At 34.8% G+C, this 14,202-nt stretch overlaps 1 protein-coding gene across 1 annotated transcript; it reads left to right on the plus strand.

Moving 5' to 3' along the window:
• Positions 1 to 566: 566 nt before the first annotated feature.
• Positions 567 to 4,655, plus strand: FABP4 (fatty acid binding protein 4). The gene is made up of 4 exons (XM_036100819.2): positions 567 to 717; positions 3,129 to 3,301; positions 3,882 to 3,983; positions 4,445 to 4,655. The coding sequence occupies exons 1-4, from the start codon at positions 645 to 647 to the stop codon at positions 4,493 to 4,495; spliced, it is 399 nt and encodes a 132-aa protein (XP_035956712.1). The 5' UTR covers positions 567 to 644; the 3' UTR covers positions 4,496 to 4,655.
• Positions 4,656 to 14,202: the final 9,547 nt, after the last annotated feature.

Raw genomic sequence — 14,202 nt, forward strand, 5'->3', positions numbered from 1 at the left:
TAATTAAATTGACAGATTCCTGATGGATAATTTCTTTTTCACTCATGCCAAACATTTGAAATGAGAAATCTGAGGTATTTTAAGATGTCATTATTTATTTCGTTTTAATTGGCAAGTAATTCCCAAGACAGCGCTGTCCCAAATAGCCTTCGCAATTACTGAAGAATCTGTAAGATAATTCTTAGGTTCCTCAATTCAAGAGAACCACATAACTGTAATTTTAATAGAAACTCTAGAGAAGGGGGTCAAAGTTCATCCTGGGATAATTAACCTACTCTACACTGGGATAAATATGTATGGAAATAATAGGTACAAATTCAATGCACTGAGCATTAAACTCAAAATAGGAATGTTGAAAATATTTTGTGAATGCTGAAAAATAATTTTTACTCTAAGTCAAATGACCGTTTGCCAGGGAGAACCAAAGTTGAGAAATTTCTGTTAAAAACATGACTCAGAGGAAAAATTGCAGAGGCTGGTAATGAAGGAAATGATCTGATACCGTCCCCAATTGGTTATTCCTAAGATCACATGATCTGGGTATCTTTAAAAGGAAGTTATCTGGACTCAAGAAGGTCATAGCACCTTCCTGACAGCTACGGCTCTTTTTCTCATCTTGAAGATAATCCTAGAAAGCTCATAAAATGTGTGATGCCTTTGTGGGTACCTGGAAACTTACCTCCAGTGAAAACTTTGATGATTACATGAAAGAAGTGGGTAAGAAACTCTGTTGTGGGGTGACTGGATTTATAACTTTTTCTCTGGGGGAAGAGGGGCTTATGGCTGCTTTTCATTCTGGAAGTATTGGCCAGATAGGAAATGCTGTTTTCTATACAGAGGCTATAAAAGTGGCAAGTGAGAATTATTTGTTTGTAGAAACATTCTAGACCAAAGTCACAACTAATGTTTCTTACAGGTGAGCCAATATGAAAAAGGGTCTAACTGGAATTTTTATGGTCCACAGAAATGACAAGATTTTATTTCACTGCTAAACTGGGGTATCTTTGTTTTACTTGGCTCTTTGCCTGTTTCTCTTTCATTCCCTCTTGCATATAAAATAAATAAGATGACATTTATTTCCTAGTGTTCAATAATTTCTATTTGAAGCTGAAAGCACACTATATTTCTCTTTTTAATGTAATTTTTAAAGTAAACATATATTAATTATTTCATTTTCTCACTGTCATTCTGTTAAAAAGTGGTTGTTTTATGGGAGCCAAAATCTTAATTTCAGAAAATACGTTGTCTTAAGGGGTTAAATATTTCTTTGACTAGGAATTACGTGGGATGCCATAGGATTATCAAGTCAAAAGGACAATGTTATAGCCATAACACACCTCCTCCTTGATAATGGAGGCTTTCAGGCTTTTAGATTCTGCTAATATTGCCAGTGTGTTATGTGAATGTTCCCTGGATAATTACTGTGGCGAATCAAGCGGGTACGGAGGCTGGTTTTCACTCAGACAGCTTCTCCCTTGAAAGGCCTTCTCCTCACACCCCTATGCACAATAAGGTTGTATCCAGGGGTAGCAACTTGAGGGGGGGAGGTTTACAGGGGTTAGGATTTAATCTCCCTATCTCAAGACTTCACCTTTCCCTAAGTCATATAGTGTATATATATTTTCCTTGCCAGTAAGTACTACTATTTTTCTTGTTTATAGACAGGAGGGAATTTAGGGACTTCAGCATAAGAGACCTACCTTTCTAGAATATCAACTAACCACGATTCAATAAACTAATTGGTATGTGCTGATACAGAAATGTCAGGATTTGAGGCTATTTTGCTATTGATTTTTAGGAGCATTTTATACTTTTAACATTTATATTTAAATTCTTATACCACTGTGTTTTAAAATTATAAAGCACTGGGGATAATGAAAGACAATAAGATATCTCCTGAAATTAGTTGCTCTAACTGATGATCAATCAGTTAGCAGGTATTACTTTCATCAGTCAAAGAAGGACCGTGGAGAATGTGATTTTTCCCAAGGTCAGCCATTCTGGAATTATACTTAATGTTGCATCCATTCATTATGCTGACTCACTCCACGTATGTGAAGTTATATTTTGTAACAGAGCCAGGACTTGATGAAGCCAGATATCTTTCCACCTGCAGCCATTTTTCAGACAGGTAGCTAAGTAAGAGACTTAACATCACTTGTTTTGTACAGTATTTTTCTCCCTCTTACCCCCTCTACCTAACCTTTGGTATAGATAAGTAGTCTTTAGTAAGAGAAGTAGCTTAGGTTTATGTACATGCGTTAAGAAATTCAACACATCTACGACTGTCATAAATTCTGTATAACATATGCAGTGACAGCAAGTTCCCACTGTCTACATTAAGTTGTAAATTGTTCATCCCTTACCTTACTTACATAAGAAAAAAGTTCCTTTTTTAAAAGAGGGGTTTGCAGCTGAGGTGATTGAGAATCAAAGTATTGAATTCTAAACTTACTAAAATAGTGATTCTTTTCATATTTGCCTTTTGGAGAAATTAATCAAAATCTTCATTTCATAGTAATTTGGAAAAGCCAAGAAAATAGGACTTGGCAGCAAATGCCATGAAATGTGACTTTTGTACACCCAAACAGATTATTTTTAAATGGAGTAACTCTGTATTCATTTTAAAAATCCTCTTGAGAATTCTGTCTTTGACTATGGATTTTTGTTTTCGAAAAAGGAAAGGTCAAGATGACCCAAGTGCTTCATGAGTTGAGCAAAATGATGGTTGCTACCCTAATGGTTGAGATGGCCAGCTAGTTTGAGAGCGCAGTGACTATATATATATACACATATATTTCAGAAGACTTAAACTTTTTCAAAATTAACAATGTGTCTCCTGTGGAGTTGTATCTGAAACCCGGAAGAAGAAATTCAGGTTGACCTACACTTAATCGTGCCATGGGTTTCTTTGAATATTAGCCTGCTTTACTTATCTGCAGTAGCTGTCCTATGAGGCTTTTAAGAAACTCACTGGTGTCTTTTTCCTCTTATGCACACACCCCCACCTCTACACGTTAACTCACCTATACACATACAAACACACACATACACTGCAGTTCTGACTTCGTTAAAGACGTGAAGGAAAATTGTGGACTTGACATTTTTTTTTCTTTTCCCAATTGTAGGAGTGGGCTTTGCCACCAGGAAAGTGGCTGGCATGGCCAAACCCAACATGGTCATCAGTGTGAATGGGGATATGATCACCATTAAATCAGAAAGCACCTTTAAAAATACTGAGATTTCCTTCAAACTGGGCCAGGAATTTGATGAAGTTACTGCCGATGACAGAAAAGTCAAGGTGAGGAAGAAGGAATTGGAGCAGAATAAAAGCATGGTTTCTAAAAGACTGCTGCCTAGAAGAAGCCGTTTTGTATAAAAGGAGGGGAACTAGTCTATCACAGGTCAAAGATCCCTGATTCCCTAGGTTTAAACCATGTTGCCTTTGATATTTAGTTAGTGAATCTTCTCCTTTCTATAAAGTTGTCTTTATTCTTTTAAAAAAAGTGATTAACACAATTTATTTGTCATACAATATATAGATTATCTGAAGTGCATTAAAATAACATAACAATGTAAGAGAATGTTTATGAAAGAGTTGAAGCAAAAAAGGAGAAAAATCACCTATAAGACTGTCATCTCAACATAAATTTGTTATCTATATTTTTTACAGTATTATTTCAAGTATGTGTTTTTGTATAATTTTCTGATCATAATGTATTATTTGTATGCTATTGTTTTTGACTTTTTTTTGTTTTAATATATCCTTACAATTTCGAGTGACTAAGGACCCCAAAATATTCCTTCATTCAAAGGTGATGTATTTTTTATTTTATTTTCCTCTACCATATACCAATGGTAATCATTTCTTATGCTCACAGAGCATCATAACCTTAGATGGAGGAGTCCTGCTACAGGTGCAGAAGTGGGACGGAAAATCAACCACCATAAAGAGAAAACGAGTGGATGACAAACTGGTGGTGGTGAGTCTCTTCTAGTTGCTTAATTCTAGACTCTACTGCTAGGTCATCTTATAATCACTATTCTATCTAAAGAAACAGTCATGCTTGCTTATATAAAACGAACAAGGTGATTCTATTGGGATTATGGTTTCGCTCTGGCAATTGCCCTTCATGCTTTTAAGTTCAGTTGAGGCGGGCCGTCCCCCAAGAAGCATTCTGTGACTGCTCTCAGCACACACCATGTTGTATGATGCATTTCTGGTTATATTTCTCACTCACCTTATACATTGTAAAGTTCCTTGAGGGGAAGACTTGTGTTTTCTCGGTCTTCATATCTCCCTAACTTACTACAATATCAGGTATATATAGGATCTCAGAACGAATATTTTCAAATAAATACTGTTTCCTTCCCAACATTAGAGAAAATAAATAACTCATGGTTTAGTCCCGTGATTGATCAAGAAATTTTTTTGTGTGTCTAGGAATGTGTCATGAAAGGCGTCACTTCTACCAGAATTTATGAGAGAGCATAAGTCAAGGGACATGGAGCTGAAGTTTGCATCGAACTTCTGTTGGATATATTGTCCAAACATGTATTGTTATTTCCTACTAATTAGCAAGCAACTAATTTTCCCCAAACTGATTTTATTCAATGTGGATGTGTCCGTTAAATAAAACTTTTTAGATTTAGAAGGTGATGTAACGATTCATTTATCGTGCTGGATCATTTCTTACTCATAATTCAATGAAGGAAATAGTAAAATTATATTTTTGCTTTGTTTCTCATGTAAGTAATATGATTTTTCATGGTAATCCAAGGTAAAAAATAAATATTCATGAATTTTCCATTGTCTTAGGTAGGAGATGATAAATTTGTTATCCCTGAATATGCGCTCCTTATGCAGCATGTTTACAGTCAAGTAACTATCTCTCAAGGACCTAAAGTAGTTTTAAGTGTAGTGAGGTGGCCCACAGCCAGCTGGGCCAAATCCTGCCATTTCACACCTACCTGTCCTGGGGCATTGACAGAAAGAGCAGCAATACATGTTGAGGAATAAGATTTCTAGAGCATAGATTTTAATCTGGAAATTTATTGGTAAACCAAGCTACCTCTGGAATCTCAAAAATTAAGTGCAAATAATCCCATAATGTTCATTCCAGAAGAGAGATGCAAATGTTCTTATAGTGGTTTCCAAATTTTTCTTTTTTCTACTAGTGGAACTTTTTTATTAAATAAAATATTGAATATGTTCTGGAACTTTTTATTCAAATAAAATCTCCATGGAATCCCAAATTAAAAAAAAAAAAAAAACAGACAAAAATGATAATGAGGCTTCCCAAACAGAGGCGTGCGCATGTGCGGGTTTGTGTTAGAGAGAGAAGTTTCTTCTGCGTTTTGTGGAAACTTTGAAGCTACTCTAGAAATTACTGGAGTTCCACACACACAGATTAAAATTTCCAAACTGCATACTTATATTTTAGTGAGCCAAAGTCTGTTAGTGTGCTGCAGTTGCTAGAATTCTGTTTGTGATGCTTACTTTAGGAATAAGTCCATTATTTTCTGAATAATTATTTTATGCAGAACACCAAGATATGAAGAGGCCAGAAAAGGTGAAGTAAGTTCCTGAGCATAAGAATTTACTTTCTTTGTGAAGACAGAGAGTCAGACTCTCACTTTGGGTTCACTGGAGGATTGAAGAACTCTAAAAGAGAAGACTTGTAGGGATTAATTAGGACAATTCTGGTACACCAATATTTATTATGCACTTACTTTGGTCCCAGTCACTTTGCATGCTTTATAGTTCATTTACCATCAAAATAATCCTATAAGGAGATTTTAGTATTCCTGTTCACAGATGAGGAAACTGAGGTTTAGAGTTTAAATGTATAAAGCTAAATAGGGAATAGACATAGAATCTGAAATTCAAGACAGCAACTCTGGCTGGGATATAGATCTAGGAGCCATCAGTATCCCAGCAGTAACTTAATTCATCAATGGTGATAAGATCATCCAAGGATAAGGGAGACTTAGAAAAAAGAAAGACTTGAAGGCAATCAAGTGGATGTCCCAGCCACCTCAACTCAACATGTTCTACACTAAACATACTATTGCTGCCCCCTTCCACCCACTCCCTAAAACTTGTTCATCATCCTATCTTCCAAAGCTCAGTGAATATCAGGATGTTTTGTCTAATTTCCCATTCCATAAATCTTAAAATCATCATTGAATATGTCTTCTTCCTCACTCCACAGCATCTATTTTATTTTTTAAAAATCATGTTGATTCTATTAATTTAAAATTTCTTTAATGTTTGCTTTTCTCATTCCCATTGCCAATACCACCAAACATTTTTTTTTAATTACTTCAGGGCTCTCCTAATAAATCTCCCTCTTCTACTCTCAGTTCTCCCTTCTCTTTTCCAAGCCCTGTGGACTTCATAAATGATATTTACACCATAAAAATCTGACCTGGACATTCACTGATTAAAACCTTTAAGTGGCGCCCATTGCATCCAGAGAAGGTCCAATCTCCGTAGCATGGCATGCATATTTGTCTTATGCTTGCCTTTTCTCATCTGTCTAGTTTTATCATTGCTCTTGTTGTCTTTACACTTCTGGCTTCAATCATATCAAACAATTTTCATACTGTCTTGCCTCTAGTTGTATGTGTGTGTGTGTGTGTGTGTGTGTGTGTGTGTTCTGCTTCTTTCTGTCTAGAATTCTCCCTTCCCTAATCTTGAAATTTCCTCATCCCTTACTGGTTCTTTTACAAAGTTGCATTAGGCACCACTTCTAATTATGTGTATTTGTGGATCTAGTTATTTTTGAAAATTTACTCTTCAAGTTTAATTCTTATTTTTCAGATGGTATGGAAGCATAGAGTAAGAAGATCCAGTCCAATGTAAATTAGCTAGATAAGTTGATTTTTTCTTTCTATATTTTCATAAAACTAAGGCCATAGATACAATAGATATCTTTGAATATCAGTTCTCAAATTTATCCTGCCTGGGACTTCTTTGAGGCTCACAGAATTTTCCATTGTCTGACATTGCTTCTACCAACATATATACAGAAACATAAAGAAGATTCTACTCTTAAAGGAAGAGAGATAAGATCAAGAAGATACTTCTCAGAAAAACAGATGTGTGGATATAGAGTCAATCTATATCTTGAAGTAGATATGAAATGTTCAAAAAGCTATTCACTTAGTCTTTGGAAACTGTGAGAATTAGACGGCATGATAGGCCAGCATATCCTTTCTTTTCTCCAATTCCCACATTACCTTGGAAAATTGTCCTGATATTTCCTTCCTACAATTTCTGGCTTAGAAATACTTCTTCCAAAGTCCAAAGCACTACTGACTTAAATTTTTCTTTGAAAATTACGCATCAGTTTTGAACAGGTGACCTAGCCTGTTTAGAATAGTGATTTTCACCCAAGTCATTATTGTGACTTGAACCATTATGTGGTATGTCAAAATAAGTTACTATCCATAATAAAGTACAAAAATTTATGAATTACTTTACTTTTAAAAATAAATTACTTAAATTCAATATTATCCTGTAAAATATTGTTTTTCACAAACTTGTTCTTTTATTTGCTTTCTTGAGTGGGGGAGAGAGGTTATCACTTGTACATGAGAATTACTCAAGGGTTTGTGAGGCACTTGTGAAAGTTATCTCTCAGGTGCATTGCTGCTGAAGGAAAAAATAGATGGTGAAGCCTTGAGTTGGGACATGTAAGCCTCCAAGATGGTTGTCAGGTAGTGATGTTTTTTATCTTTGGGGTCTAGCTTTTAAGCAATGTGTTTATAGCACTCCTAGCCAGACTCTATGGGTAGAGGAAATGGCTGGTGAGGGAGTAGGCAGAGCACCTGGATAGCTTATCAGTGACCATCTCTCTAGTTAGTTAGATGTGAAAAACACAATATTGACCTTACATCCAATTATTAATCTATCCATTTGTTCATACACCAGCCCTATCCCAATGCAGAATACATTAAAAGGGTTTACATGGAGTCAAACAGAGAAAAATGGCAGGCAGCAGGAAAAAAAAAATCAGTTACTGAGAGCATCTCAAAGGCAAGGATTGTGTCAGATTTGTAGCTGGGTCCCCAGACACTGGCCCAGTGAACAGGAGAGTCAGAGCTTCATAAACGATTCTTGAATGAGTAAGTGCACTATCTTCTTTGTGCTAGGTGTGGTATGGAACACAGAAAGAATGACAACCCATATTCATATCCTCAATGTAGTAGAGAAATAGCATGAATACCATCACATTACCTTGGAAAACTGTCCTGATATTTCCTTCTCTTCCCTCTACCCTTACCCCCCTCCCCCCCAAATCTAGGAAGGGTTAAAACTTTCCTCCCCATGACCACAGAAAAATGTATGTGTTCTTACCATAACAAGATATTAATTACCACATTCCCATTTCTCATCTTTCCCATTCACTAGGTTATCACTGCCTCTAGAGCAGGTCACTTACATGTATATCCAGAATCTAGTACAGTGCCTAAAGCATGGTAATCCCTCAATAAATTTTAACAGGAGTGAAGATGCAATATAGGGGAAGAAATGAATTATATGCTAAATTATGTGGTATAGTCAATGGACTGAAGGAAGTCAAAGGCAAGCAGGACCAACATGTGCTAGAGTATTCAGAAAAATTTGCAAAATAGAAGATGTATTTGAGCTAGGCCATGAAAGATAACTGTAATTTATTGCTTATTAATTAGTTTTATGATAGAACAACTTGGAAAATGCCAAGCAGATTTTGTATGTTTTTCAAGTTAAGCTGGCATAAATTCAAATTAGAATTAGTTATAACATTTGAATGTTAAATGTAATTCCCATGGAAATAAAAAAAGAAAACTGCTATAGAAAATATACAAAAGGAAACAAGAAAGGAATTTTAACGTTTCATTACAAAAATCAATTAAACAAAAATGAAAATAGTAATGCAGGACATGAGGGATAAAAAAAGCTACAAAGCACAAGGAAAACAAACAGCAAAATGAGAGAAGTAAATTGCTCCTTATCAGTAATTATTTAAATATAAATAGATTAAATACTCCAATCAAAAGACAGATTGGCAGAAAGAATAAAAAAACATAGTCCAACTTTCTGCTATCTACAAGAGACTAACTTTAGATCCAAAGATCTGAAATTGAAAGCCAAAGGATAGAAAAGGATATTCCATGCAAATAGTAACCATAAGGGAGGAGAGGTGGCTATACTAATAACAAACAAAATAGACTTATTATATATTAATGAAAATTTCAATACATCAAGAATATATAATTATAAACATTTACCCAGAAATAGAACATCAAAATATATAAAGCAAAAAATGACAGAACTTTTATATCTCAATAACTAAAAACTTGCCAGAATTAAAGAGAGAAATAGATAGTTCTACAATAATACTTGGAGAATTCAAATCTCTCTCAATAAAGGATAGCACAACCAGACAGAACACATGTAAGGAAATAGCAGACTTGAAAAACACAATAAATCAACTAGATGTAACAGACATAACAACAACAGAATACAGATTCTTCTCAAGTGTACATGGAACATTCTCCATGATATAAAGAATACAGATTAAGTTTCTATACATTTAAAAAGATAGAGATACAAAATATCTTCTTTGAACATCATGTGATGAACTAAGAAATCAATAATAGAAGGAAAACTGGAAAATCCACAAATTTGTGGAAATTAAACACCAACCAATGGATCAAAGAAAAAATAACAAGAGAAATTAGAAAATACTTAGAGATGAATGAAAACTGAAACACAACATATCAAAACTTACAGGACACAGTGGAAATAGTGCTAAGTGGGAAATTTATAGCTAAAATGCTTCTATTAAAAGAGAAAAAGAAAAAAAGAGAGAAGTTCTTGAATCCACAACCTAACTTTACAACTTAAGAAACTTGAAAAACAAGAAAAAACTGAACCCAAAGCCAGCAGAAAGAAATAATAAAAATCAGAGCAAAGATGAATGAAATTGGAAATAGAAAAATAAGAGAAAATCAACCAAACCAAAAATTTGGTTCTTCAAAAGATCAACAAAATTGACAAGCCTTTAGCTAGATGGACTAAGAAATAAAGACAGAAGACTCAAATTACTAAAATCAGAAATGAAACTAGGGACATTACTACCAATTCTACAGAAATAGAAAAGATTAGAGAACACTATCGTATACCAACAAATAGGATAACCTAGATAAAATGAACAAATTCCTAGAAATACAAAACCTACTAAGACTAAACCATGAAGAAATAGCAAATCTGAATAGACCTGGAACAAGTAAGGAGACTGAATCAGTAACCAAATACCTGATAAAGAAAAGTTCCGGGGGTTAATGGTTTCACTGGTGAACTCTATCAAATTAAAGAAGAGCTAATGCCAATCCATCTCAAACTCCTCCAAAAACAAACAAACAAACAAAAAAAAAAAACCTGAAGAATAAAAAAGGAAGACTCTCCGATTCTTTTTATGAAGCCATATTATCCAGATGCCAAATCCAGACAAAGACAGTTGAAGAAAAAAAATAGAGGGCAATATCCCATATAAATTTTGATGCAAAAATGCTCCACAAAATGCTAGCAAACAGAATTCAGCAGCATTTTAAAAGGATCATACACCAAGACTAATTGGAATTTATTCTGGGAATGCAAGCATGGTTCAACATACAAAAATCAGTCAATGTAATATATTGCATTATCACAAGGAAAGGGGGGAAAACTATATGGTCATCTCAAGTGATGAAGAGAGGGCACTTGACAAAATTCAGTACTTTTTCATGTAAAAACCTTCAACAGACTAGGAATAGTAGGAAACTACCTTAACATAACAAAAACCAAATATGAAAACTCCACATTGAACATTTGACTCAATAGTGAAACCTAAAATTCTTCCTCTATAACCAGGAATGAGACAGAGATGTCAGCTTCTTCTATTTCTATTTAATATGTTACTGCAAGTATTAGTCAGAATAATTAGGCAAGAAAAAAAAAAAGGTATCAAACCTGAAAAAGAAGAAGTAAAATTATTTCTGTTCACAGATGGTATGATCTTATATGAAGAAAACCCTAGAGATTCCACCCACCTGAAAAAAAGCCTATTAGAATAAAGGAATTCAGCAAAGCAGCAGGATACAAGATCAACACACAAAAAGCAGTTGTGTTTCTATACCCTAATGATGAACAACCTGAGAAGTAAATTAAGAAAACATTTCCATTTACAATAGCAGCAAAAAGAATAAAATATGTAGGAATTAACTTAATTAATTTAACTTAAAGGAATTAACTTTTGGTAAAAGATTTGTAAAATGAAAACTACAAAACATTTCTAAAAGAAATTTTTTAAAAGACATAACTAAATTGAAAGATATCCCATATTTCATAGACTGGAAGACTTAATATTGTTAAGATGTCAATCCTACCCAGAGCTATCTATAGATTTAATGGAATCCCTATCAAAATCCCAATGACATTTTTTGCAGAAATAGAAAACCCATTCTAAAATTCATATGGAATCTAAAGGGACCACCAAGAACCAAATTCCGAAGAAGAACAAAACTGGATTACTCACACTTCCTGATTTCAAAACTTACTATAAAGCTACTATAATCAAAACAGTGTAGTACCGGCATAAAGACAGACATGTAGACCAGTGGAATAGAATAGAGCATCCAGAAATAAACCCTCACATACATGGTCAAATAATTTTCAATGAATGTACCCAATCAATGAGTAAAGGACAGTGTTCAACAAATGGTGCTGGAAAAATTGGATATCACATGCAAAAGAATGAAGTTGGACCCTTACTTACCATCATATGCAAAAATGAACTCAAATGGATCCATGACCTAAATATAAGACCTAAAACTATAAAATTCTTAGAAGAAAACATAGGGTAAAAGCTTCATGACACTGGATTTGGCAACGATTTCTTGAATATGAAACCTGTGGCACAGGCAACAAAAGACAAAATAGACAAATCAGACTTCATGAAAATTAAAAATCTGTGTGTATCTATTGTGTCGATATATACTATCAACAGAGGAAAAAGTCAACTCACAGAATGGGAGAAAATATTTGCAAATCATATATCTGATAAGGAATTAATATACAGAATGTATAGAGAGCTCCTAAAACTCAGTAACAAATAAAACAAACAACCTGATTCAAAAATGGGCAAAGGACTTGAAAAGACATTTTTCCAAAGAAGATACACAAATGTCCAATAAGTACATGAAAAGATCTTCAACACTACCAATCAGTAGTGATCATGTGAATAAAAATTACAATGAGATACCATGTCTCATCCATTACGATGGCTACTATTAAAAAAACAAACCAGGGGTGCCTGGGTGGCTCAGTCGGTTGGGCAGGCAACCCTTTTTCAGCTCAGCTCAGGTCATGATCTCAGGTCCTGGGATCGAGACCTGTGTTCAGCTCCTTGCTCAGTGGGGAGTCTCCTTGAGGATTCTCTCTCTCCTCCCCTCTCTGCCCCTCCACCCACTCGCTCTCTCTAAAATAAATAAATAAATCTTAAAAAAACCACAACGTGTTGGTGAAAATGTTGAGAAATTGGAACCCTTGTGCATCATGGATGGGAATGTAAATTGATACACCTGCTGTAGAAAATAGTGTGGCAGTTCCTCAAAAAATTAAAAATGTAAATATGTGATCCAGCAATTCTGCTTCTGAGTATATACCCCCAAAATTGAAAGCAGGGTCTCAAAGAGATATTTGTGTACCCGTATTCATAGCAACATTATTCACAATAATTAAATGTAGAAGGATTCAAAGTCCATTGACAGATGGATAAGCAAGATGTGGTATTTACATACAGTGGAATATTATTAAGTATTAAAAAGGAAGGAAATTCTGACACATGGTACAACACAGATGAAACTTACGGAATTTATGCTGAGTGAAATATGCCAGTCACAAAAACACAAATACTGTATGATTCCACTTATGTGAAGTACTTAGAGCAGTTAAAATCGTAGAGACTGAAAGAAGAATAGTGGTTGCCAGGGGCTGGGAGGAGGGGACAATCGGGTTATTGTTTAGTAGGTATAGAGTTTCAGTTTTGCAAGAGGAAAAGAGTTCTGGAAATGATGGTGAGGATGGTTGTACAACAATATGAATGTATTTAATGCCACTGAACTGCACATTTAAGAATGGTCCAAGTAATATTATGCTACATGTATTTTACCACAACAAAAAATTGGCAAATAAGGGCGCCTGGGTGGCTCAGTTGTTAAGTGTCTGCCTTCGGCTCAGGTCATGATCTTGGGGTCCTGGGATCGAGCCCCACATCGGGCTCCTTGCTCGGCGGGAAGCCTGCTTCTCCCTCTTCCACTCCCCCTGCTTGTGTTCCCTCTCTCTCTGTGTCTCTCTCTGTCAAATAAACAAAATCTTTAAAAAAAAAATTGGAAAATAAATCTAGTGTGGCTCCAGCTAAAATAGTATATGTACAGCAATACATTACCAGACATACTTCTGAATACTTCTGTAGCTGCCAGTATATTTTTATTTTTTACCACTATTCCTCACCAGTGGAGAATGTGGCATCCAAAATCAAGCCTTTTTAAAAACTACTTAATATCTAAAATGTCACAAGAAAAGAGTTAATATAGAAGATGAGATATTGGAGAAACATATAAAAAGGAGATAATGGAGAAATAAGCATTGTAACTGTCATGAAAACAAGATGTGTGACTGTTCTATAACAAATTACTGTATTCTAGTTCCTTCGCTAGGATTAGTAATTAAGAACATTCTCACTTGACTTTAAAAGAATGCCATCATTTTTTTTAAAGAGAATTGAATAAACCTACCTGTTACAGGAGGGTTGTCTTAAAAATGAAAATAAGTCCCGCTTAACCAAAGTAAAAAAAAAAAAAGAACATTCTCACTTGAAAAATTTTTACTTGAGGGAATGGTGTTTTTTCATTTTGTTTTGTTTTGTTTTGTTTTGTTTTGATAATCAAACAAGAAAAGCTAAAGGCTAGTGGTGCAGGCAGCAGAACTAGCAGAACATTTTCTTAGTCGAGAAGAGAGACTCATATGGTAATAATGAGACACGGAGCAAAGACAAAGGGCGTCTGAGAATCCCTCTACCATCTGATGACGGTAATGAAAGACCCATTACATGAGCAGATTGGGAGAGAACAATGTATTACAAGCTTGCCTATAGTCACTGTTAGAGAGAT

The sequence above is a fragment of the Halichoerus grypus genome, chromosome 5, assembly GCF_964656455.1.
Source record: "Halichoerus grypus chromosome 5, mHalGry1.hap1.1, whole genome shotgun sequence".
NCBI classification, from domain to species: domain Eukaryota; kingdom Metazoa; phylum Chordata; class Mammalia; order Carnivora; family Phocidae; genus Halichoerus; species Halichoerus grypus.

Excerpts from the sequence above, each read along its gene's own strand:
- FABP4 (XM_036100819.2), top strand. The coding sequence starts at position 645 with ATGTGTGATGCCTTTGTGGGTACCTGGAAACTTACCTCCAGTGAAAAC. Across the intron at positions 718-3,128 it reads TGATTACATGAAAGAAGTGG|GAGTGGGCTTTGCCACCAGG; the intron begins GTAAGAAACTCT and ends TCCCAATTGTAG. Across the intron at positions 3,984-4,444 it reads TGGATGACAAACTGGTGGTG|GAATGTGTCATGAAAGGCGT; the intron begins GTGAGTCTCTTC and ends TTGTGTGTCTAG.